The following is a 23,758-nucleotide window of genomic DNA, read 5'->3' as shown; positions in this document are numbered from 1 at the left end:
TCAGCCCCCTCCACCCCAGCCCTGCCTGGGTGCTCCCCACACCCCATCCCGACGGAGCAGTGGTGGGACACAAGCCAAGGCCTGCCTGCTCCCTGGACCCCTGCCGGGAACCCGATCTGTTTACGCCTTCCCAGCACGGCGGGTGCGTGTCGGGAACGGCCCCGGCAAGCCCGACTTGGCGGCGCAGGCAGGACGTGGGAGCAAGCTCTGAAACCCCACCTGCTGCCCCGCAGCATCCCAGGGCGGGTGTGGGGAGAACGTGGAGGAGCACAGGGAAATATGGGACCCTCCTGCCTCCATCTGCTCCTTTTTGTAGGAAAAGGCACCACTTCTTGCTCTGTGCTACCCCTCCTGTGGCATCCATTGCCCCCTACCCTGGCCATGAGACCATGGTGGGTTGCTCCATCCCCAGGCTTGGCAGGGAACGGCTTTCTGAGCAGTGGCAATCCTTCTGGGAAAGCACTGGGAGAGCCAACTAGCCCTGGAAGGCCCTGGAAGGCTCATCCCTTCCTGGAAAACAAGGTACTGTTTTTGCAAACATAGCCAGCAACATGTGTGGGTGCAGGGGACTGATGGCCACATGCTGGTCCCTGTTCCAGGGTCTGGGTTGTACCCAGCTGGGGCTGAGAAGAGGCACCCAGCTGCACTGCTCCTGGGAGGAGATGTTCATCCAGGACTGCTCACCTGGTGTGAATTCAGTCTCACAAAGCCACAGACATTTGGAGCAGGCTGCAGTGGGACAGACTCATGACTTTAGGGACTTGGAGCTGGACACCTGCTCATCCACACCAGGTTCGGGTTGAAAGGAACAGAGAAGCAGCTCCAGGATATTCATGTGCTGCTAAATATAACCACTGGGACAGATGCTCCCTGCAAGACAGGGAGTTACCTGCACCTTAGCACTGTTGAGCAGGAAACTGAGGGCTCTCCCATTGCTTAAGTAGCTCTTGAGGTTTGGAGACACAGAGCAGGGTCAGAGGCAGCACCTCATTCTGTGCAGGAGCCTCCTTCCCTCTAAGGAGTGCCTCCCTTTTTTTTAAGCCAGCAGGATTAGCAGGTACTGGTTCAGGGAAGCCAGGAAGGCTCATGAAGCCCTTCCCATCTGTGTCAGCCCTTCCCATCTGTGTCAGCCCCACAAAACCAAACCAGAGCTGCTTCAGACCAATCAGAGCAGCCTGAGTTGCAGCCCAAAGCAGTCCCTGGACCATGGCTGTGCAGGACCCCACACTGCTGGCCAGACTGACCGTGTCCCCATGTTCCCTGTGTAGGCAATGATTAGCCACCAGGGAGGACTCTGGCCCCCTTTGGAGGCCGCTGAGGCCAGTGGTTCTCACGTGGCCTTGCCATGGTAGGGACACATCCCAGGTCCCTGAGAGGCTGCACAGGCTGTGACTTGGGTGTCCTGCCCAGGGAGACAGGACACCCATGGAAGGGGAAGATTGGTGGGGCTCCCAGTCCCCAGTTTCCATACTGCTATTTGCATCCAGTTCACCTCCAGCTGAAACCCCCTTCAGGCTTATCCACGCCTGTCCTGGCAAAGAAACAAGGCAATGCTCCACAAGGGGCGGCTGGAGGGGGAGAGTGAGGCAGGCAGCACCAGGATAGATGTTCTGTGGGTGCAAGAGGCACCTGCAGAGTGGGTGGCAGAGCCTGAGCCAATCTCGCTGCTGGGGACACCTCAGTGACAGGCACCAGATGCCCTTGCCATGTTCACCAACTCCTTTCCAAGCAGACAGGGCCTTACACAACCAGCCATGCCCAGCATTATGAAATCCCAGGATTTTCACCCCTCCCAGCACAGCCGCCCACCTCAGGTGGCTGAGCCAGACCCAGCTCCTGGGATGGCACCAAGGAGGACAGGGCAGGGGTCTGGGCATGGCATCAACGCTGGGGGCCATGTGCTCCCTGCACAGCCTTGGCTGGGCCTGCGGGGAGCGGCGCTGGCAGGGCTTGACGGAAGCAGCGCCGGACGTGTTGCACCAGGCCTGGGATGCTGCGGGAGCCGCATGCCTGCCTCACGCAGGTTCTCCCTGCTCCCTTATCTCACCATCGCAGCCCCGCTCCCTTGCAGCTCCAGCCTTTCTCCCTGGGGTTGCGAACGGCTCAGGGTGGCTGTGCACCTACCCTGGGCAGCATCCCGCAGGAGCGAGGGATGGGCCAGAGTATCCAGCCCTTCCTTCCCTGGGAGGGTAGAGATCATACCAACAGAGCCATTTCCAAGCAGTTTGGGCATCTCCAGACAGGTCTGTGACTCACTATGACACCTCGGCAAGGCTTGGGTGATATTACAGCCCCAAGGTTCAAACAGATCCCTCCCTCTCCATCCCAGGCACAATTTTTAGGGAAGCCAGGATGGGATTTAGGGGGAGCCAGAATGCTCGCAGCTCCTCCCCACCCTCTCACTTGCTAGAGCAGCCAGAAAAAAAAGGTGGTTTATTGTTATTTAGTTTCTTGCCCCTTTCATACTCCTTTGCCGGAGTTTTTGCCAGCGGCAGGCCCCGGGTCTGGCGGGGATCCAGGACAGCCGAGGCGCTTTTAAAAACAAAGCAGGGCGCGTGCATGCACACATACACGCACGGCATCCAACCCCGCTTTTAACTCTTGCCGGAGCAATGCTGGTGGAAGCATCCATTTCCAGCAGGAAACCATTTTACACACGGTCCATCGCCACTGGGATCCAACAATTCACCTCCCACCTTCCCAGAAAAACCTCTTTGTGGCACTGGGTGACAGAGAGGTGGCAGAAGTGATGCTGGTCATTTTCGTGGTCGTGGAACCAGCCAAGCCAGAGGATGGAATGCCAGTGCTGGCAGTGTCCTTGCCACATCCCCTTCTCTGCAGCCCTGGGGAGCACTGTCCTGGTTACCGTGCCTGTGTGCTGCTAGCAGCCGGGCACACGGTGTCCCAGGGCTGGGGCTGCCCTCCCTGTCTGCCTTCGAGCCGTCGTCATCTGAATTATCATGTGTTTCTGGGTCAGACAGCCAAAACGGCCTCTGCAGCCCTTGGGGAGGGGCAGCTGAGCCCCCTGGTCTGGGCTGAGTCACCAGGAAATGCCCAAGGGATGGAAATTCCCCTCCTGTCCCAAACCTCAGCCTCCTGCCTGTGACATTGGGGATGGCTGCCAGCCTGGCTCCATCCATGGCCCTGAGGGACCTCCACATTTCCAGGAGATCCCAGATTCCCTGGCATACCCCAGTGCTGTCTGACGATCTCCAAAGGATGGCAGCATGACCTGGAGCAGACTCAAAAGTCTCCACATTCATCCCCTTCCCCAGAAGGGTTAGCCTGGTTTTCCCCCCACTCTTTTACAAAGACAAGAAAAAGTCAGCTGCAGTGGCCCAGGCTGACAGCAGGGACCACAGGCTGCCCTGCCAATGGGCGTCCAAAGGCTGAGGACAGAAATACAGACCTGGGACAGGGGGAGATGTGGAGCTGTGAACACAGGGAAATGGGGGGCAGGGGGCAGGGGCTGGGCCAGCTGATGCCCAGCACAGGCTCCTCCATCTCCCTGTGTGATGCTGTTTCCTCGTCCCTTATCTCCTGCACTGGCACAGCGACTCTTTCCCTGGCTTCGGGCACTCCAGTGGCAGCCGGGCCCCTTTCCAAACACAACACCCGTTGGAGCCCAGCTTTGAAAACCAACTATCCCTTCACTCCTTCTGCTGCCTGTGTGGGGCCTTTCCTTCCTAGCTGGAGAGGTGCGAACGCCAGGATGGGAAAACCCACCCAGCAAACATCAGGCTACCAGAGGAGACCCCCCTTTACAGGGAGGTCAGGAGCCACAGGAAGAGGAAGAAAGGCTTGACCCCCACCCTGCCATGGAGCTGCAGCCCCACCACCATCCAGCCTCGTGGCTGCCGCACTCTCCAGAGCCTTTGAAGGCTCTTTTCTCCCGCTCCCCCCACCCACCCACCACAGGCTGGTTCAGGAGCAGGTCTGGGCACGCTGTGGGGTGGTGGGGTCCCCGGCACGAGGCCACCACCAGCCCAGCTCCCTGGGCACGGTGCCTCACCCCGCTCCTGGCTCAATCCTGGAGGAAGAGGGAGTTTTGCCCGTTTCGGCAGAGTTTCTCAGCGTCTCTCCGCAGGCGTGCCCACAGCCTTTCCAAGTCGGAGCGCGGCTGCGGAGCCGGTCCAGCCCGTCAGACCTAGAGCGTGCGGGGAGAGGAGGGGAGGACACAGCCAAGGACGCTTTGGGAACTCGTCCTCGAAACTTGGGCTCCAGGGAATATGGCCAGAGCCACACTTGTGCTCGGTGGCAGAGCCGGGTGCAGCCGCCTGCACTGCCCAGGGCAGGAGTGGAGCAGGAAAGGTGCCCAGACACCCCTGCACCACTGCCACCAGGGAAAGCCATCGGGTGTAACAGAGCCTGACACGATAAGGATCCTGCCCAAGGCCAGTCTGAGCTTTGCTCTCCAGCCAGACCAGGAATTGCACCTGGAGTACCCCCGGACAAGCCTCGCTCAATAGCAGCAGCAAAGAGGAGGATAGTCCTCCTCTGTAAGGGGGGATGCTGCCTAGCACAAAGGCACATCCAACACTATTACAAAATTACTAACAGATTGCAAAAAAGGAGCAACTTCTCCCCCAAACAACTACAGACCTGCTGGTGTTGGGAGAAGTATAAATCCCAGCAGGTCATAAAAGGAGGGCAGATGTTTCTGCAGAGGACAGGGACACAGGGTGCCAGTGGCAATGGCTAACAAATCACAGGAGAGATATTAAACCTCATGCTTTGAGGCTTAAGCTGATACAGCTACTAGGGATTAGGAGGAAATTCAAGGGGGAGAGAAGGAGTGATTTATCCCACATCTGCCTGCTACAGTCTCACAGCACGTGGAGCAACATTGCCCTTCTCCTGCCAAACTGGATGGTGGCAGCAGCATCTGAGGGCTGGCACAGCTCTTGAGAAAACCTTAACATGCTTTGTGCTGCTGGGGTACAGTGGTGAGAGGCTCCAGCACAGGCATGGAGATAAAGCCAAGACCCCTCTGCAAGCTTTGCTAGCATTTAACGACTTGCTAGGTCATGGCCCAGACACAGCCATGTCCCATGAGCCCACCCCAGTCCTTAATATCTATGGTCTGGAAAGCACCAACATAGCTGGTGAAATGGGGCAAGTGGCTGACCGAACCTCCTCAAGGCAGAAGCTGAACCCCAGCAGGGCTTTGCTCCCTGTCCTTGAGAGTTTCACACCAGTTTGCTCAGCTGCTGCCCTTTCTTTGTACTTTGCATACGTTTAAACAAAAACCTTCACCACTCCCTTGAGGAAGGCAAACAGTGAGTCCAGCTCCCATCGCCTTTCACAGCTCCTCCAGCCCCCGCTATCACAGGGGCTCCCCCTCTCCCAGCATCACCCTGGCATCCCCCCATCCCCTGTCCCTGGATCCTGCATTCAGGGATGAGGACATCCAAACTTTGCTGGGCACCGTCCAGCTCCAGAAGCTGTTGCCCCAGAGATCTCTGGCCAGAGGGGCTCTGCCTCTCACCTCCCCCGGGAGCCCCAGCCCCTCGGTGCTGGCCCTAGCCGGGCCAACTGGTGCATTGTTGGCGAGGGCAGCCGCCCAGGGACGTGATTGATCGCGGGGGAGAGAGGCCAAAGCCGTGATGGGTCGTTTAACAATTTCAATTAAACTCTGCAACGCTCCCGAGGCAGAGGGGAGGGGAGAGGTAGAAGGAAAATAAAAAGCGGGATGTTTCCATTGCCAGGGAGCCTCAGCAAAGCACGGCTGGCCCGGCAGGAGCAGCCTGGCTCTCCCAGACCAGAACCCCCTCCCTGGCTGCAGGAGTGACCACGGCGTCGCGCCGTCCCCTTCCCGCAGGCAGGACAACTGCCCTTGCCTGCCCTTTCCCTCCTGGCTCCCGCCCCCAAAAATCTTGTCCCTGCCCGCCCCAGCACCTCGGAATGAGAGGTGCTGTGACCCACTTGTGCGGCGGCGCTTGCGCGGGGAGGAGGCTGCGCACGGAGAATATTAAACGTGTCCCTGAAGTTCCCGCTGCCGGGACTGGCGCTTGGATTTTGCTTACGTGCGGTGACTTTTTTAGGCACAGGAAGCCCCAGAGGGCTGATCACAGCGATCGAGCTCCCAATCCACTGAGACAGCAGAAGGACTCTTAGAGGGATTTAAAAAAATATATAATAAAAAAAAAAAAAAAACCAAAAAAAACCCAGCATCTCAGCCTGTCATATGGAAAAGGCACTTTAATGAGCAGCAAAGGCAGCAAATGCTTGGCTCACATGGCATCGGTGAGAAGAGGGAAAGGGAACCATAAGGGACGGGGAGGAGTGGTGCCCTCCATGCCAGGGATGAGCCTCCAGCACAAGGCAAGCCCCACAGCAGCTCAAGCACAGGAGCCCCACTGAGGGCTTGCAGCAGTGGCCTTGGAGGGGTCAGGGGTTTTTGGCCCCTCCTTATAAAGGAATAAAATGAAAATAAGCTGAGGGAGCCGCTGATGCCGCTGCAGCGGGGGAGTTAAACACACATGTTCACGTGGGTGCCCCACGGCTGCAGGGAGGGGAAGACTCCAGAGAGAAAACAGACAGGACTGAACTGTGAGAGAGTTACTGGAGGGTACAGGAGAAAACAAGTGTGACTTCACCCCTCTGGGTGTGCAGGAGGAGGAGAGCCATGAGCACCCCAGCCCGCACACACTGCCCGGCCATGGGACACCAGATTAGGGCTGCGTCAGCCAGCAGGACACTCATGTCCTGACATTATTTATTGCCTTGGGGGTGTCCTTCAACCCATCCACATGGGCAGACTGCTCTTGTTCAGCTCAGGGACCCTGTACAGGCACAGTCCCTGAGCAGTAGAGGCAATGGCACCCAGTACCTTCACCCAGGGAAGGGGCACCAGATGCCCCTGTTCTGGGGAGGAGGTGGCTCCCAGCCCTTCTGAAAGCTCAGCAGTTGAGATTTGCAAAGTTCTGGCCCAATCAAAGCTTTCCAGTAGATGACCCAGGGGAGCTGATCCCCTCCTCACATTTATAATCCTCAGCCTAAGTCGGGTTTCTTCGTGCCAGTCTCTCTGCTCTGAGCTGCTCCTAAGAAGCCTTCTCTTGCCTGAGTTTCCTCTCTCCCTCCTCCGGACAGCTTATTCCCCTTCAGCTTTTCCACCCACCCCCATGAGACCCCCCACGATGAGCAGCCTTGGCAGAGGTATCCACACTCCCACAGCCTGGGCAGCCAGGGTGCACCTTCCCCCAGCCAGACATGGCATCAAGAGCCCTTTTATTTACTTTTCCCAGTTTCCTTCTCTTGGTCTGTCAGGAGAAACGGCCAGGAGCTCAGCTCTATACACAGGCTCCGTGGCAGTGGCCACCATCTCATCCACCTTTCCACCCTCCCCATCTCCTCCAGATGCTGTGCAGCGTCTGCAGGACCCCGGTGCCCTTGGGGACCCCCCCAAGCCCTCTGCTCACTCCAAGCTCTGCTTGCTGCTGACCTTTCCAAGAGCACAAGCAAGAAAACAGCCCTGCTGAAGGGTTAAACATTACCAGACTGAAATTCAAGGCTTGACGATTGGTTCCAGTCGACTGGCTGGGATGATAATTTTTCACAAGATAAATACGGCTGGGAGTGAGCAGCAACCGCTAAAGACCCTTTGTAGCAGCGTCCCCCCCAAAGCGGTTCATTTCCCCCCGCCACGGCTGCTTCCCTTCACCCATCCCTGCTCAGTGGCCCACACTGCAGGGCCCCTGGCCCCGAGCCCAAGGGGAACCCCAGCTCAGCTGTAGGATTGCTTACAGCCCAGTCATTCATCCGCACGGGCTGTGCTTGCGCTCCTGCCTCCGGCCGCAGCATAACTCATGAGCCGGGGGTCAGAGCCAGCACTTGCACCCCGGCTTGGCCAGCACTGAGACTCACACCCCAGGCCTGGCAGGAGTGCCCAGCCAGGGGGAGGGAGCCCAGGGCTCTCTGCCCAGGTACTCACTGCTCTTGGACGCCTTGATCTTGGCCACCAGCTTCTGCACTCCAGGTACGTCCCCGTTCTTCACGGCCTGGATCAGCTCCTGCTCGCGCCCCATCGCAGGCAGGTGGGAGCAGCAGCAACGGAGAAACCCTCAGATCCCAGAGGTTTATAAAGCCATGGGAATAAGCCCCTAATTCCTCAAAACACACTTTGATGAGAGATGAAATCCAGGAAGAAAGACACTTTACAATCCCACAGGGCATAAAAACCAGAAGGAAGAAGTCTTTCTGTTAAGGGCAGAAGTCCCTTTCTGCATCAGGAGGAGCAGGACCCAGATGGGGTTTGGGTGGAGAACATGCAATCAGTTAAAACAAAAATTACTTCAGTGCTCGGGGACAGGCTCCCAGCAACACAAGAGCTCTGTGAGACAAAGCCAGGCAGCTCGAGGCAGGGTGTCCAGCGCTGGCAGCATTGGGATGCCCTCAGCCTCTCACAGCACTCCTGGAGCCAGAGGTGGTGTGCTTTGCTCCCTTCAGCAGGCTCTGCTGCGTTGACGAGTCCCTAATTCATCCCAAAGGGATTACGGGCTCGTTGCCATCTGGAAGTTATAGATCCTCCCTCTCTGGTGCTCATTAGCCCCTTCGTTTCGGCATTCCTCTCGGTGACGGCACTGCAGGCACGCTGGGGAGCCCTGTGCAAGCCGAGCCCCGGCACGGCAGCCCGGGACCTGCGGAGGGAAGAGCAGAGTCAGCCCCCAAAGGCCATTTACCTCCCGGCTCCGTCGCGACAGCTTTTGTATCCGTGCTGAAGAACGAATACTTTGACTATATTTAGTCCTGTAGGGACTTGGCTCGTCCTTATGTTAAACGGAGAGGGAAGAACCTGTGGAGGAAACCTCCCGAGGGTGCTGCCCCCGGAGCGGGACAGGACAATGCTCCTTCCCTGCCCTCCTGGGGCCAGACACACACCACGTCCTCCCTGAGGGCAGCACACGGGGCTTGGGGCACACGACGTCTCCCCCTCTCCTTTCCCGGTGGCAGTACACAAGGAATGGAGCTGGGAAGGTTTAACCACAGCTCTCTGCAGCCCATGGGAGTGGGTCAGCCTGTCTCACACTCTTCTCCTCCTGTGCAAGGATAAACCCTCACCCTCCAAACTTCCCGGGACGCTCCATGCCCTGGGACCCAAGACACCTCACAGGTTCAGGAGCTCTCTCCGGCCCCAGTGAGGAGCTGGGTGTAATTCAGCAAGACAACTGTGCTCAGAACAGGATCAAAGCCATATCCTGGCCAGCCAGGGTACCCTGGAGAGGGCATAGGGTCCTGCAGAAGCAGTTCACATGTCCCAGCCTGTGCTCCCACAGTGCACCCGGGCTGCCCAAACTGTGTGGCAAGAAAATCTCTCCTAGTTCAGGGCCATGCACCTGGCAGGCTGCTCCAACGCTGGGGAGGAGCGTGCGTGCAGGAGAGCAGGGAGCACACACCGTGCCAGCTGTGAGGCTATCGCCAGATCACCCCACAACTTCCCCTCTGCCCATCCAGAAGGGATCAGAACCAGCTGGTGGCTCGGTGGAGTCTCCCTTCCTAGAGCACTCGCTCTCCACAGTTTATGTAACAGCGGGTGTTGCTTCCTCCAAGCAATCGAGGTCACTGTTCAGAGCATGGAAATCACAGGCGAGACAAGGCAACAATGACAGGTCCTGTTGGGGTGGGGGCAAAACCAGAAGGAGAATCCCATGGCATAGCATTGCTCAGCCGGGAGCTGCAGCTTCACATAAACATGGACCCCTCATGGCTTCCCCGTGTTCCTGCACTCCCCAGGGTGCAGCAGCACAGGGCAGATGAAAAGATGATCCTCAGGTACTGCCTTGGCTTCTGGAACAAGGGGGTGTGTGATTCCCACACCAGGCTGGGGGGTTCTCCCTCCACCGACACTCATTCAGCTGATGAATCCCTCGGCACTGAAGCTGGTCCCCCTCGGGGTCAGCCGTCACCTCCCCTCGTCCTGGGGCACATGCACAAGCTTATCTACCTTACAACAAAGTTTCAGCCACTTGACTCACACTAACCTCTCGCTGCAAACAAATCCCCTCCCGAAACCTCCTGTGTCGCACCGTCTTCAGAACTATTTCGTTTAAACCTGTGCACTGCATCCACTCTCTGCTGCTCCTCAAGAGCGCTCACAAGAAGCGAACGTGACGCGGTGAGACGACTTTGTATTTGAAAAGTCTGTCCGCTCTCTTGGAAAACAGCCCCGGTGCTGCTGCTTCGGCTCCCGGAACACGCGGGGCTCAGCGGGCAACTCGGAGGGACCGAGAGCTCCGAATGCCGACCTGCACCTCCTCAGCCTCCCCAGAGAGGAGCAGCGAAGGTATAATTCAAGAAAAATTCAAAGCTGGAAAAGCAACAGCAAAACATCCCTCCCACACGAGCAGAGCTGAGCCTCCAGCCCAGGAATCCACCTGGAGAATCAAAGTATCCTAAACATTCCCACAGCCAACGGCAGCGCCGGGGGAAAAAAGGAGGGAGAAGAGGGGGGGAAAAAAACCCCAAACAAACCCAAACCAGTTACGTAAGTGGCGGAGGAAAGATGCAAAGGAGCTGCAGGCACCCGGCCGGGTCCCGAGGGGCGGTGGGGGCAGCGCGGTTCCCCCGGGAGGCTCCAGCCCCGCTGCGGGCGCGCCCGGGCCCCCCTCGCTGCCCGCCCGGCCGCGCCTCCGCCTCCCCGAGACCCCCGCGCGGGGCGGCTCCTTCCTCCGGGGAGCTCGGGGGGATTTCTGCCCCCACCGAGGCGAGTTGTTCCGCGGATCCTGGGGCGAGTTGCTCCGCCGGCCCCACTCACCTGGCGGCGCTCCCAGCCCGCCGCACCGGGGCGAACCGAACGGCGCCCGGGCGAACCGAACCGCGCCGGAGCGAACCGACGGCACCGGAGCGGACCCGCCCGCGCCGTGCGGAGCCGCTCCGGAGCGCGGCGCACCGAGCAGTGCCGAGCCCGGCCCGGCCCGGCCGCAACTTCCCGAGCCGCGCAGGGCGGGAGCGGGGCCGGTACCGGAGCGCAGCCGCGGGTCCCGGCTCGCAGGCGGCGCGGCACTCTGCAAAGTCCCGCTCGGGCCGGCCCCGTCCCGGCAGGAAATCCCTCCCCGGCCCGGCCTGATTGGAAAAGCCCGGCGGGTTGTGCGGCGGGGCCGGGCCGGGGCGGCTGTCACTCACCGTGATGCGGCGTCGAGCGGGGCAGGGGCCGGGCCGCCCATCCCGCCGCACCGGCACCGCTCCGCCCTCGGTCGGGCTGCCCCGGGCTCCCGAGCATCGGTTCGCTTTGAAGGGGGTCCGGCTGGACGCGCAGCGCGGTCCGGGACCGGCGATGGGGAGCGGGACCGGCGTGGTACGCGACCGACCCGGTGCTTCGGGACCGGCGGGGTTCGGAACCGAGCTGGTGGGAGATTCCCCATTCTCGATCCAGGACCGAGCCAGTGGTTCGGGACCGGCTCCCTTGGGAATCCTCCATCCTCCTCAATACAGCTCCGAGCCGGTGTTCAGGGACTGGCATCGTACGGGACCGACCCAGTGCTTGATCCGGGATTGGTACAGGACGGGCCTCGGAGAGAGATCCCCCACCATCGATCCAGGAGCGACACGGTGCTCTGGGAACCAGCCTTCCCCCCCTTTCAGCCCCAGCCCTCCCCCTCAGCCCTTTGCCCAGCCCCCAGCCCCTTTGGCAGAGGGGCTGCATAATGCCACTGATGGCACCCATGGGACCAAAATCCGATCCCCAGCTGTCCAAGCCCCAGATTAATCCTACTCTCACAAAGCACTAAAACCACCAAAAATCACCTATTTCTGCCAATCTTCAGCAGAAGCAGCAGAGGCAAGTGCTCCCTCGAGCACAGTTATTTTAAAACAAGAGATTGCCTAATAAAGCTGGACAGTTTTTGTTGCATGATACCGCTGGATTATCATCAACTAATCAGATTAAAAACACACGGAGGCTTTGGTTTTATTCACTAAATGGCCAGCCCACGGCTCCCTGGGGGAGTTGCAATGATCCCACACCTCTTCAAACCAGGCCCCCGAGACATTTCACCAACTGATGGTTTCATGAGCAACCCCAATGAGGGGGATCCTTGGCAAGGAGGAGGGACTGACGTCTCCAGACACACCCTGTCTTTTCAGCTCGGGAATAAAGAGATTATTATGCACATCTAATTATAAATGTCAACATTTTATGGCTGCTATGCTGAAGCACGAAGCTCTAAGTAGCCCTGCTAGAAAGGGCTGTGAAGTGAAAGGTCTTGTTATTCCTCCTCTGAGTTTTTCCAGAGCTTGTAAAGCGCAGTGACATTTATAATAATCTCCTGAATTTATATGGCACCTTTGGTCCTTCTAAGGATCTTAATTAAGCTTTGCAGCTTCCTGAGCACAGAGAAAAACCCACTTTGCAAAAGAGGAGCCCAGGTCCTGTTTGGTATAAAACGTATGTCCCATTTCAGGCAGGGGAAGGACTTTTTCACCCCAACGACCTTCAGCACACGCTGTTACACCACAGTAAGGGCACAGCGCCCTGACATCCCCAGCCAAAGTCTGTGCTGCTGCAGCCACACTCGTGTGGCTAAAGCTGGGTAATTCATACTTTAATCTCTGGTGTCACACAAGCCTTTTGAATGGAGGGTGTTATTGGAGGGGTTTACTAGAAATCAACAATTTCTAGTGCAGCCTCAAACATTTAACCACATATTGGCAGTCCTGACACTGCACCAGTGCCTTCCCTCTACAGCCCTGCCTGCAGGGAGTGCAGCTGGGAGGAGCAGGCAGCAGACCCCATTCCCCCCATTTCCCCCTATGAATCCCAGTTTTCCAGCCACCCCTGAAGGTTGAACAGCTGGTTGGTGACACCAGCAAAAGAGCTGCCAGTGGCTTCAGCCGTGCCCACCTTGCAGAGCTGACAGACCCCCCCATGACATTTATTCCCCTGTGCCTGCAGGTGCTGACAGCATCAATTGAGTTTTCACTGCAGAGAAAGTCCTTTAACAATTCTATGCAGCAGTACAAGATGTTTTAGAGTCTAGGGGGTTTCAAGGTGCAGGCACAGTTGTGTGGCCAGCTCTGCCCTCAGCCTCTGCAGAAAGGTGCCCAAGGCAGCACTGACTTGTGTTCCCCACTTTGTGAGGGGCCTGGGGGCTCCAGCCGGGTCGGGCTGCTCAGTTCTGCGGGGCCCCGGTTCCTGCTTGCAGCTCCTCAGGTCGATGTTGCCATCTAGAGGTCCCTGCTACGGCGATCGTCTCCTTGTAAAGTACTGGGAAGGAGGTTGTTGGGGTTTTTTCAAATTCAAAACAACAATTCAAAGCAGTTTTTTAGGTTCGCCCGTGTCTTGGGTAGCTGCAGCTCATCCTGGCTTGTCTCACAGCCCCTGCAGCTGTGCAAACCCCTCCTCTCTACTCTGACTTTATTTTGAGATGGGGTAAAACTCTCAAAGCTGTGCATTTGCTGCCCGGCATGGAAGCAGCCACACTGGCAGAAGCAATACACACAGTGGTATCCACAGCAGCTTCATGGCCAGCACTGGCTCCAGGTGAGGCTGACAAACATGGCTCCAAATTTTGGAGTGCAAGACTCCCAGTCCCAAATCTCACCCATGAAAACCAAACTTGGAAGTTCATGGCCATTTCATCCTCACTGAATGGGCAGGAGATCTGCAAAGGCCCATACCAGACATCCAAAACATTTAAAGTATGTTATGAACCAACTGGATGGAAATACACTTCTCCCCTTTCAGCAGTGGCTCAGGCTTCTCTTTCTCTTTTCCTTTTTAAAAAAACAGTGCTGGTTTTTAAAGGTGTGCCCATCTTGACCCCAGGCCTTGCTGCAATCCCAGGGCTGCATCTCAGACAAGGGAGCAATGGCAGTCTGATGCCCATGGCAAGGGTCGATTCCCTGGGTGGGTGTGCAGACACCGCTGTCCAAACACTCCCAGTTCAGGGTCAGCACAGGGCTGGTGTCTGGCACCTGCACAAGGGCAGCACCACCATGGCAGAGGCTGCGTTGGACCACAGGATCTGTCCTGCAGGGAGGAGGGTGCAGGCTGAGGATGAAGCAGGGTGGGGAAGGGCCTCTCCTGCACCAAATCAGGCCATGCCAGAAAGCAGGTTATTGCTCAGATTTAAAGCCACCCACAGGAGCCCTTCCTGCAGCTCCTGACATTTATTCACACATCACCTGGCTCCCTGAGCACTGAGGGGTGATGGGTGCCCCACTGCTGGGCTTTGCTCATGTCCTTAAGCAGCCCAGCAAGTCTCTGTCTCATTCCTGATCCTCAGAAGTCACATCATGTCCCCATGGAGCCTTTCCTGTACCAGGATCCATCTCCCACATTTCATCCAGGCCAGGCATTTCCCACCCTGCTCAGCACTCCACCTCACAGGCACCAGTGTGAAGGGCAAAGTGAGAGCAGGACAGAGGATCTGCACACAAAGGTGCTTACGTAGGTATTTACTCCATTGCCTCTTACACGCCCTCCTGGCAAGAGCTGCTGCTGGAAGCAGTCCAAGGAGATGAATTAGGGAACTTGATCAAGAGAGAGATGCACTGCCCACAAGGAGGAGGAAGAGGATCACAGCTCCCTCCCAGAGACCAGGCTCTGGCAGACAGAGCTTTGGGCTGGTTTGGCCCCAGACATCTCCTGCCATGCCACAGCACAGCTGCTACCTGCAGCTGGCCACTGCCACCAGGAGGGCTTCAATGCCAGGATACATCCCAGGCCCAAGCCAGAACTTGGACACAGCTCCATGAACTCATGCCCTGTGAAGCTGAACATCAGCCTTAGTGTGAAATGCAGCAGTGACTGCCCTTAGCAGAGCTGGTGGGACTTGCTGGTGGCAAAGAGCTACAGAAACCCATCCAGAGTCAGCTCTCAGACAGGTAGCAGGGCTTGGTGGGTTAGGAAGCTCTGGTAGTATTTTTTGCAACAATAGTTTCCCCTCACAAAAGTAATGAGGTAACCAACACCTTGCTACGTCATTCCAGGCTGGCAGTCCAGCTCTGAGCTCCCTTGAAAAGCAACTCCTCAGCCCTGGCTGGAAGACGTGCAAGCCAGGAGTTACAGCCTGCACCAGCCCCTGCCCTGGCACAGCAAACCCAAATCCTTCCCCTGAATCCCTGTGGGAACTTGGGCAGGTGCTGGCATGGGGCTCCTTCCCACGTGCCAGTTCCTGGCTCCTGCTGGACTCACCCCTCCAGGTACACGTGAGCTGCTGCTCTCACTGTCCTCCTTGCCCTGCCTTCCTCTTCTTGTCCCCCTCCAGCCTCCCTGTGCTGACAGTCGCTTCTTTCTGCTCTTGTGCCTTTCTTTTCTCTCTGTCTCCCTTGCTTAGTCCCTTACTCAGGAAATTAAAGATAATCCTCCCTTTTTTTGCAGCCGGATTCCCTGTTTAACATTCGCTGCATGTGCTTGCACTGATTCAAAATGGGATTAGACTTTCTGTTGCTTTGATGTCATTTGGGCTTTGCACTTAAGGCAGAGGGGGGAAAGAAAATGTCTGTTAACAAACCTCTTGGATTCCACCCACCCTCTTGTATCCATCCTGGAAATGAAGGTCAGGCACATTTACCTGCAGAAACTGAGCCCCCTTCTAGGACTAATGTGGGGGGAATAAACCAACTCACAACTGCAGCACCACACTCACAGCGTGTGGACCTCATTCCCTGGAAACACCCAAATTTCACTCTGGCTTCGTTATCATCCAGCTGCGTGGAGGCTGAATGGCTCCCATGAGGAGGGAGGTGTCATTAATCATCAGAAAACCACAACTCGTTGGCTGTCAGTGGATATTGCAAGCTCCAGCTGCCGTGCAGCAGGGAGCGCGTGGGCCACCGGCATCGCTCCAAGGGATCGGGGCTGGGGCTGCCCGCCGGGAATACCCCGAGCTGCTGCTGCAGGGTGGCTGTGCTGGAAATCCACATCCTGGGGTGTGACATTTGTGCAGAGGCACAGTCCATAACTTTCCAGGGCATTTCCCTCTGCTTCCTCAGGCCTGAACTTCTCCCCCTTTGGAAGATAAGGGTTTGGGGTTGTACTTACTGCTGGTCCTTCCAATGCTAGTACAAAGCAGATGAAGAACATTTTTCTCATGTTGCCTGAAGACATTTTGCTTTGCTTCCAAGACACCACTCCTCAAATCCATGATGTCCAAAGTGACACAGTTCACACACAGCTGGAACAGAATCTCACACCAGAAAAGTGCCTTTCACAAGGGATTCTGCAGAGCCATGGCCAGGGCTGGGATGTGTCAGTGGATGCTATTCCTGCTTATCCAGGACAATCCACGGTCTCCAGAGCCTCACAGGTGGCTTCTGCTTCCTGATACTCCGTCTCCATTCCCACCAGAGCTTCCCTTCACAGGCAGCTGTGTCTCCTCTGGGTAACAGGCAGATCTGGGGGCTGCATAACTAGAGATGTTCCAATATCCCTGAAACCATCCCAGGACCTTCTGCACATTGTTTAGAAGAGCAGCTCCATGGATGAGCACAATCCATCCATGACCAGAATCCACCTCAGAGCCCTGAGCCCCATGGGGAGTCACAGCCAGCACCAGCAGAGTGGAAGTGGGGACGCACCTTGGCAATTCTGGGGCTCTGGCTGCTGTAATCCCTGTCACCCACACCACATCACTGTGCTGCAGCCCTGGCACTGCCACCACGCTGGGCTTCCTTCAGGACTGCCCAGGGACTCAGGACGTGCCTCTGCCAACAGCACAGTGTCTAATCCATTTTGCCTGGTGCACACTCACAGACTTGATTAATGTCTGCAATGAGCTCCATCCATCATCAGGGAGTAAAGGAGATTAACTGTGCAGCACGCCTGCCTTGCGTTGATCCCATTCTCCAGGCCTCCTGATTAATGGCGAGGCCGCCTTATCTGCCAGGCCAGGAAACACGAGGATCCGGCCTGCCTGTGGATGGAGGGAAGCTGTGGGAGCTCAGGAGCAGACAGGGCAGGGCCAGCACAGCCACAGCTCGCTCTGCCATGGGGCCATGCTGCTGCACCTCTGCTCCCCACGCTGCCAGCTCTGCTCTCCATTCCTATTGATCCGTCCGTCCCACTGCTCCTCTCCTCCTCCTTCTGGCCCTTCCCAGCCATGCTGACAGGAAGGAGAGCAGCAATTGGAGCACTGATGCATCCATGCAAGAATGCATGGAAACCAAAGACTGGGGCTCCATTTTCCCTCGATGGGTCAGCAGGGAAGATGTCATTCCCTATCCATAGAGGGAATTCAGATGAGTTGATTTGGAGGCCTGGAATAACCCAGTCAAATCCCCTCCTGGGGTGGGGGCGAGGCTGCAGCTGACCAGGGCTGTGGAGAGGCTTGGCCGAGCCCTTCCCGGGAGGACGCACGTGTTTAGTGGATGCAGGGAATTAGCAGTGCCATCTGGATGGGCTCCAGCTCCTGCCCCTGGCTCGCTGCTGATGCTTCATTAACAGCTCCCTCCTTTCAGCTCCATCTCCTCAGCTTCTGCTGTGATCAGCTGGGCTGGAGTTTTGTTGTCTTGGGTTTTTTCCAAGTGGAAATTATTTCTCATTTCTTTTAACAATCAGGATGGAGAGAAAGAGACAGGAGAGGAAGGAATTTCTAGGAGATGAAAGGGCAGGATTAAGGACACGGCTTTCACTTTGTTATCCCTCTAGTGTGGCTAAGAAATTCCTTTCAGAAGAAGGCTTTAATTAACTATGATTTATGATGGGAATAAATCCTGGACCTAGAGATAGGTCTGGCTTCTTGGGTCTACTGACAACCTCAGCTGCAACCTCAGCAGCCCAGATTTGTACACACACACATGGTGTTACACAAAACTTAGCACATTTAAAATTGCTTTGCAAAGGCACTGACTGTCACCCCAGTCTGGAAAATAAGGATCAGAGGAAAAAACCCCAGGCATTAGCAGGCCACTGTGCACGGTGCCAGTGGAAAGATGATCTGAGTGCGCTGAACCATGGGGCTGTGATGGCTCAAGATGTGGGAAGGGGCCTTTTGCACAGAGTAATAACCCAGGGCAGGAGGCAGTAGAAATATCTCTGTTGCCTTCCAGACCAACAGCCCTTCTCACACAACAGGAAAAATCAGGGAGAGAGGAGAGAAAGACACCCAGTGGCAAACTGGGACATTTAGAAAGCATCGCAGGGATGTATTTGCATCTTCCACTGCCGCAAAACCTCCAGGAACTGAGTCAATCAAAAGTAACATTTGGAGCTGATTTTTATCCAGATGAACTGTCTCCAAATATTTTAAGGCAACCAGCAAAATGGCCAGCTTCTGCTTGTTTAACCCTTCTTCTGGAACCTGCACTGGTTCTGAAAGAATGCACCATTGGAGAAAGCGCCTTTTCTGTGAGCCTGACCTGCAGAACTGGATGTGGTACCAGGCCTGTTCGTCCCCAGCATCACCCTGGTCACTTCCCTGTGCCCTAACTCTGTCCTGACTCACTCAGTGTTCCTGCAGCTCAACTTTCTGTGCAGATCTGGACATGAAAGATGAAGAATCCATGCAGGTTTCCAGAGGAAGCCTCACCCCCAGTTTACACAACAACTCCTGCCAGGGAAACATCTCAGCAGGTCCCTCTGAGAACCACATTTGCCTTTTTCTGAGCCATGTTAAACAGGGAGCTCACACTGAACCCACATCCTGCTCCTCTCCCATCTTTCCAGCTAATGAACTCCCAGCTGATAACAAATGCTGGCTGCTGCTGCTGGAGCATCTGCCTCTGCTCATGTTTAACAGCCCAAGAGGCAAAGCACTTTACTGATTATTGTTTTCATAAGTGAGCATCATTTTACTTTTTCATTATCATTTTAAAAGGTTCCCACCTCTTCCACTGCCCTGAGCCACTGCCTCCAACCCCAGCAGATGCCACTGTGCCCTGCAGTGGCACAGGGAACATATGGTTGTTTTCCCTGGGGGGAAGTGGAGAGGAAAGGAACATCTGGCTGCTCCAGCAACCCAGCTGCTGAGGTGAGCAGAGCTTTTCCTGCAGGGGCCTGCAGGTTTGTGTCAGGAGGGTTTCCCATCCCATGCTACCACTGCTAATGGCCCTCTTGACACAAGACTTCGGTCTCACTTGGGATTTAATGCCTTATTAATTTTACAGATTTTGTGCTTGTTCACATCTTCTGCAAACTAAAAATTTCCTGTGACATGCTGTAGCAAATGTTTTACTGGACTTCAGGTAGATTTAAAAAATCAACTATTACTGCTTTCTTCCCCCCGCCTGCCCCTTCTCAGGACTAGGCAGCAGGATTGCTGTCTCTGGTTATAAAACACCACTTTTTTTATTAGCTCTGTCATAAATCCTTACACTTGGATTTGCAATTTCATGTGACAGCTCTTTCCAGACTTTGAATGGAGTTTATCTCGTTTCCCTGACTTGAACCTCTCAGGATTTTCCCTTTTGCTTCATCTTGGATCTGTAATTTCCATTTCCATTTCCAAGCTTAACAACATCCTAATTCTCATTGAAAAGAAGGATGGCATAGCACTCGTTTTGGGTTGGGCAGACACCAATTCTTGATCATCAACCTTCCACATCAACCCTCATGTTCTGTTTCCTCTTGAGCTTCATGAACAGTTATCCACAAGCCACAGACCCAAGCCAAAACTTTCTTCCCCTCAGTTCAGACTCAGGAGGAATTCAGGTTCCAGCTGCCTTCTCCTTGTGCTAATGCCTGCTCTTGTAAAAGGGAATCGGTGACTAACAACAAATACATACCCTGAGGCAGGATTTGTCTCCCTGAGGGCTCCTGGCTGTTCCTGTCCAAAGTCAAGATGTGCTGGCAGCTTCTTATCTCTGACAAGGACACGGGGGATCTGCCCATTTCACCAAGCACACATCCACATCCCTGACCTCAGCACATCGGCTGACCCGGCCCTGGAGCCCGACAGCCTCTCACAGGGCAAGTCCTGCTTAGCCCCTTGTTATTTTTGGCTGTGCCTTTGTCTCTGGGATCCACTAACCTTTAGCAATGAAAACAAAACCACAGAAGGTGCTGCCCTGGCCTTTGGCTTGCTGAGAGCAGTGGGATGGCCAAAGGCTGAGGGCTTAAACCTCAAATTAGCAGTGTGGGACTGGAATGAGCCAGGCAGCCTGGACCTGTCATTTCAAGGGCAGGAACCAGTAGGGAGAGAGGAGGTCATCATCTGGTTTCAGATAAATGCCCACTTTGTGCTAACTAATTAGAAATTCAGCACAGATAACAGAAGAGCTTAGATGACCATTTAGCTGAAGAATTCCTGTAAAGCCACATGTGGCTTTTGAGCAGCTGAGAAAGGGAATTCACCTGCTGCTTTCATTAGAGATGCTCATGTCTAAGAGAAAGCAGAGCCTGGGAGTTGGGAAATCAGGAGTTTGCTCATGGCTCAAGCTCCTTGTTCATAAATAGCAGCTCAGGGCAGAACTGGATCACACTGTAGCACTGACCTGAATCAAATAAGGCACCAAGGCAACATCAGCTTCTTTCCAACCTGCCAGACCATACATACAGCTGTGCACATCTGGATCAATGACAGCAGCACCTGAGTCACCACCAAGCTGCCTTCACAAACCTACTCCTCCAAACATACGAGTTTTCTGTGTTTAGTTTTTAAATCAGATCATTACATTCAGTACACATCCCTCTGTGAAGATAAAAAAGTTGTGCTGAGATAGACATTGCAGGAGGAGGGATAAGACGCTGCAACTAGGGCTGTTGTAGAGAGAATTGCTGTCAATTTTTGACCTCAAGCTCAGCATGTGGCTTTAGGGAAATTGTTTAAGTTTGCTATCACTTCTCATCTACAGGGAAGGAAAATGTTATGTGGCAAAGACCCACTTTCATCAAACGAGATAAAATGAAACAGCAGTTGGAAACTGTTTTATTGATCTGACCTGGAAAGAAGGGAGACTGATATGCAGCTATCAGACAAAGACAGCACTCAGTCAGCATGGAAGGTTGATGCACCATGTCTAACACACCCTGAGTGAGACCATCCCTATCCCTAAGGCCACTACAAGGACAAAACTTCACCTATTAGGCTACTTGGTCAATGTAATCACAGTCAAAGAGCTAAGCAATAAAAATGCAGAGGCCCATTCTTTAGTCTGGAGTTGTGAGTAAGGAGAGCAATGAGTTAGCAGGGAGGATTTGCAACCTGGCTCTTAGTGAAGGCTTCTCTCTCCAGAGTGCAAATCAGAGCAGCAGCCAGGTGCTAAATAAATATTTAGCAAATGAGAAAGTCTCCATTTAATGAGAAATTATTTGGTGAAACCAGCAGGGGAAATGGTTTCAGTAGCACGGTAACAGAAGCCGGCGCTGCTCTCTGCCCCATGGGATGCTGTGGTTCCACTCATGTTGCGTAAGTCAGGATCTCCAGCTGGGACAGGCACAGGAAATATAACTCATTACTGAAATGCAAGAGCCTTTCAGGGTTAAACTGCTGTTAGACCAGCCAGATTCATTCCCCGGTTGCAGAATTTGCCCAGCAGCAGCTTTGGATGATTACTATCTTTCTTCATAACAGCGATGTTGCAGACAGGATGGTCTAAGTGTAGTGGTGATGCCAAGTTTGTAGGAAGAAGTAATTTTTCTTTCTTTTATGTTCAAGGGCTGAGCTCCATTTCCTCACTTTTATCTACATCATTAGGCTGTCGAGATGACAGTTCCCTGTCTAAATGTTAATTACTATATCTCTCTCTTAAGAGGTGTTTTCAAGGGGTTAGTGCCTCAATCTTCCTTGTAATTACATGCAGTGGTTAGCACAACTCATCGGCTATATCCCAAGGTCCCCTGAGAGCTCATCCCTGCTGCAGTTTCCAGTAGATGAACACTCACAGAACCAGTCCTTCAGAGAGCTGCTGTCTCCAAGTGTTCAGGCAGATAATGAGCCGATTACAGTGCCTGCTCCTGCTGCCGACGGCGAGCTCTGTGCACAGACAGGCTGTGCATCACCAGTTGCTGCAGTTCCAATTCCTCCCGTCTCTCTACCCCTTCAAACTCAGCAAAACTCTGCACAACCAGTCCCTCCCCAGGGCAAGAATTTCCAGATTATTGACAGAGCAAAAAAAGGGAAAAACAAACCTTGTCAAAGCCTGCATATAAAAGCCCAGTAATGAAACAGTGACACAGAAATGGTGGTGAGGCAGATCTCAGACGCTGAGCATGGCTTTGTCATGTCAGGAACAGAGCTGCTGTGGGTTTTTATGCCTCTACAGCTGAGAAGAAGGAATTACAGCTTCCTCATGTGTGAGGCTTTTCTAAGTGAACAGCAATAGCTGAGATTGCAAAGTAAAACTAAATGTGTGCTTTGGAATAACTGCTATATTTAAATGTCAGACTTTTTCTTTGAAAGCTATAAGATACCACATTCCTCTCCAGGGAAAGTGAGTAGGAGCCTGTCTATGCAGGGAAAATGTTTGCAATAGCAACTGCCTACCAGTTTCCTATGCAAATACTCCTAATCCATACTTCAAACCTGGATAAAACTAAATTATCTGAAGGCACTCTGCAGAGAACAGCACTCTGCTCACAACACTCAAACACCCACACACATACCAGTGCTTGCTTTGCAGTAGTAACCCCATAGAGATGAACACTAACATTCATCCAAGATATGAAGGAAACAGTTTTTAAAGAAAGTATTAACTGAGAAACATCAGTTTTCTACAAATTGTACATGTTCAAAACTTAGATGCCACAGATACCTGCCATGGAAAAAAACTCACAGGCAAATCACTGACTGAGGCAACTCCAGAGACTCAACAAAAACCTTACAGCAGAGCAGACAAATTGGCTTCATCCTGTCTCTGATTTCTAAGAGCTTCAATGCCAGGGCAAAATGTGCACCAGGTTTCTGTCTGCTGCTGGTCCACTAGAGGACAACCTAATAATGATGAACTCCTTTGGGTTACACAAAAATGGCCCATACTGAAACTGCTGCTGCCAAATCTGGCTGGGATTGCTGCTCTGTGTGTTCACCTCCCTTTTATAGGTACAGATTGATTCCTACAAAATTATGAAGCTCCAAAAAATTTCTCCTGCAGTTGATGCTAACCTTTGCAACTACAGAAAGAAAGAGACAGAAACAAGGGAGATTTCCAGGCAGCATATGTCATTTTTATAAAGCAAACCATATCCACTGCACTGTGCTCTGCCACAGAGAGAACCCTGCCTGTTGCTGCTCATAGGCAGAAGGATTTCTCACAGGCTTCTGACATGATACCATGGTTTTTTTTCAGTCCAGGAAGTGCTCTGAGGTACAGAACGATCTGTTTGCCTTGGTAACATGTGATTTATCAAACTGTAATGGAGGAATCCATCTCATGTATAAACAGTGGCTAGGAGCACAAGACAATCATCAGCTCAAAGCCACAGAAAAGCACAAGCTACAGCTCTGGCAATGCAAAGAAAGGGAGTAAAACAGCTTCTCAAAACCCAAGGGAGTCCTTGCCTAGTATTTTTAAGGCAAATAGAAGACAAATAAAATCTGAGCTAGCAACAGAGCTAATTTCTGGAGCTAGGAAGCAAATGAGCTGTGGCAAGAAGCAGAACAGCAGAAAACAGCAGAGAATTAATTATAAGTGAAGTGTTTCAGGTTAGAATTGCAGTTAGAGGCATCAGAGGGTGAAAGCAACAGTTTTCAGTGGGTAATTTGCTTTCTTAACATCCTTCAGCCCCACTGGGGCTGTGCCTATGGCTCAGGGACTAAAAGTGCATGTGTCTGTAAAGAGAAAAATACACACTGAAGGCAGATCAGAGCTACTTAAAAAAATTAAAAATAAAAAAATTGGTACTCCTGACGCCGGCGAGCGCAGGCCCCGGGAGGGCGCGGAT

The 23,758-nt window shown here is 54.1% G+C and overlaps 2 protein-coding genes across 7 annotated transcripts in view; both read right to left on the bottom strand.

The window, feature by feature from the left end:
* Positions 1–23,758, bottom strand: part of GRB2 (growth factor receptor bound protein 2) — a 200,535-nt gene that overhangs the window by 132,425 nt on the left and 44,352 nt on the right. The gene's annotated exons all lie outside the window — the stretch shown is intronic.
* The window catches only part of CASKIN2 (CASK interacting protein 2), a 56,825-nt gene that overhangs the window by 22,804 nt on the left and 10,263 nt on the right, over positions 1–23,758 (bottom strand). For 4 of the 6 annotated variants that reach the window (XM_077188420.1, XM_054645264.2, XM_077188424.1 and 1 more), the window contains exons 1-2: positions 10,754–11,027; positions 7,934–8,639 (exon numbers count right to left, since the gene is read on the bottom strand). In XM_077188420.1, coding sequence (XP_077044535.1) covers positions 7,934–8,027 — 94 coding nt within the window. In that variant the 5' untranslated portion in view covers positions 8,028–8,639; positions 10,754–11,027. Of the gene's footprint in view, positions 1–7,933; positions 8,640–9,980; positions 10,312–10,753; positions 11,028–23,758 lie in introns of those variants that run through there. The other 2 variants (XM_077188422.1, XM_077188421.1) reach the window with 2 other exon arrangements.

Source organism: Agelaius phoeniceus, chromosome 19 (genome assembly GCF_051311805.1).
Source record: "Agelaius phoeniceus isolate bAgePho1 chromosome 19, bAgePho1.hap1, whole genome shotgun sequence".
NCBI classification, from domain to species: Eukaryota; Metazoa; Chordata; class Aves; order Passeriformes; family Icteridae; genus Agelaius; species Agelaius phoeniceus.
Note: the sequence above shows the minus strand (reverse complement) of the source record. Positions and strands in the feature narration are given on the sequence as shown.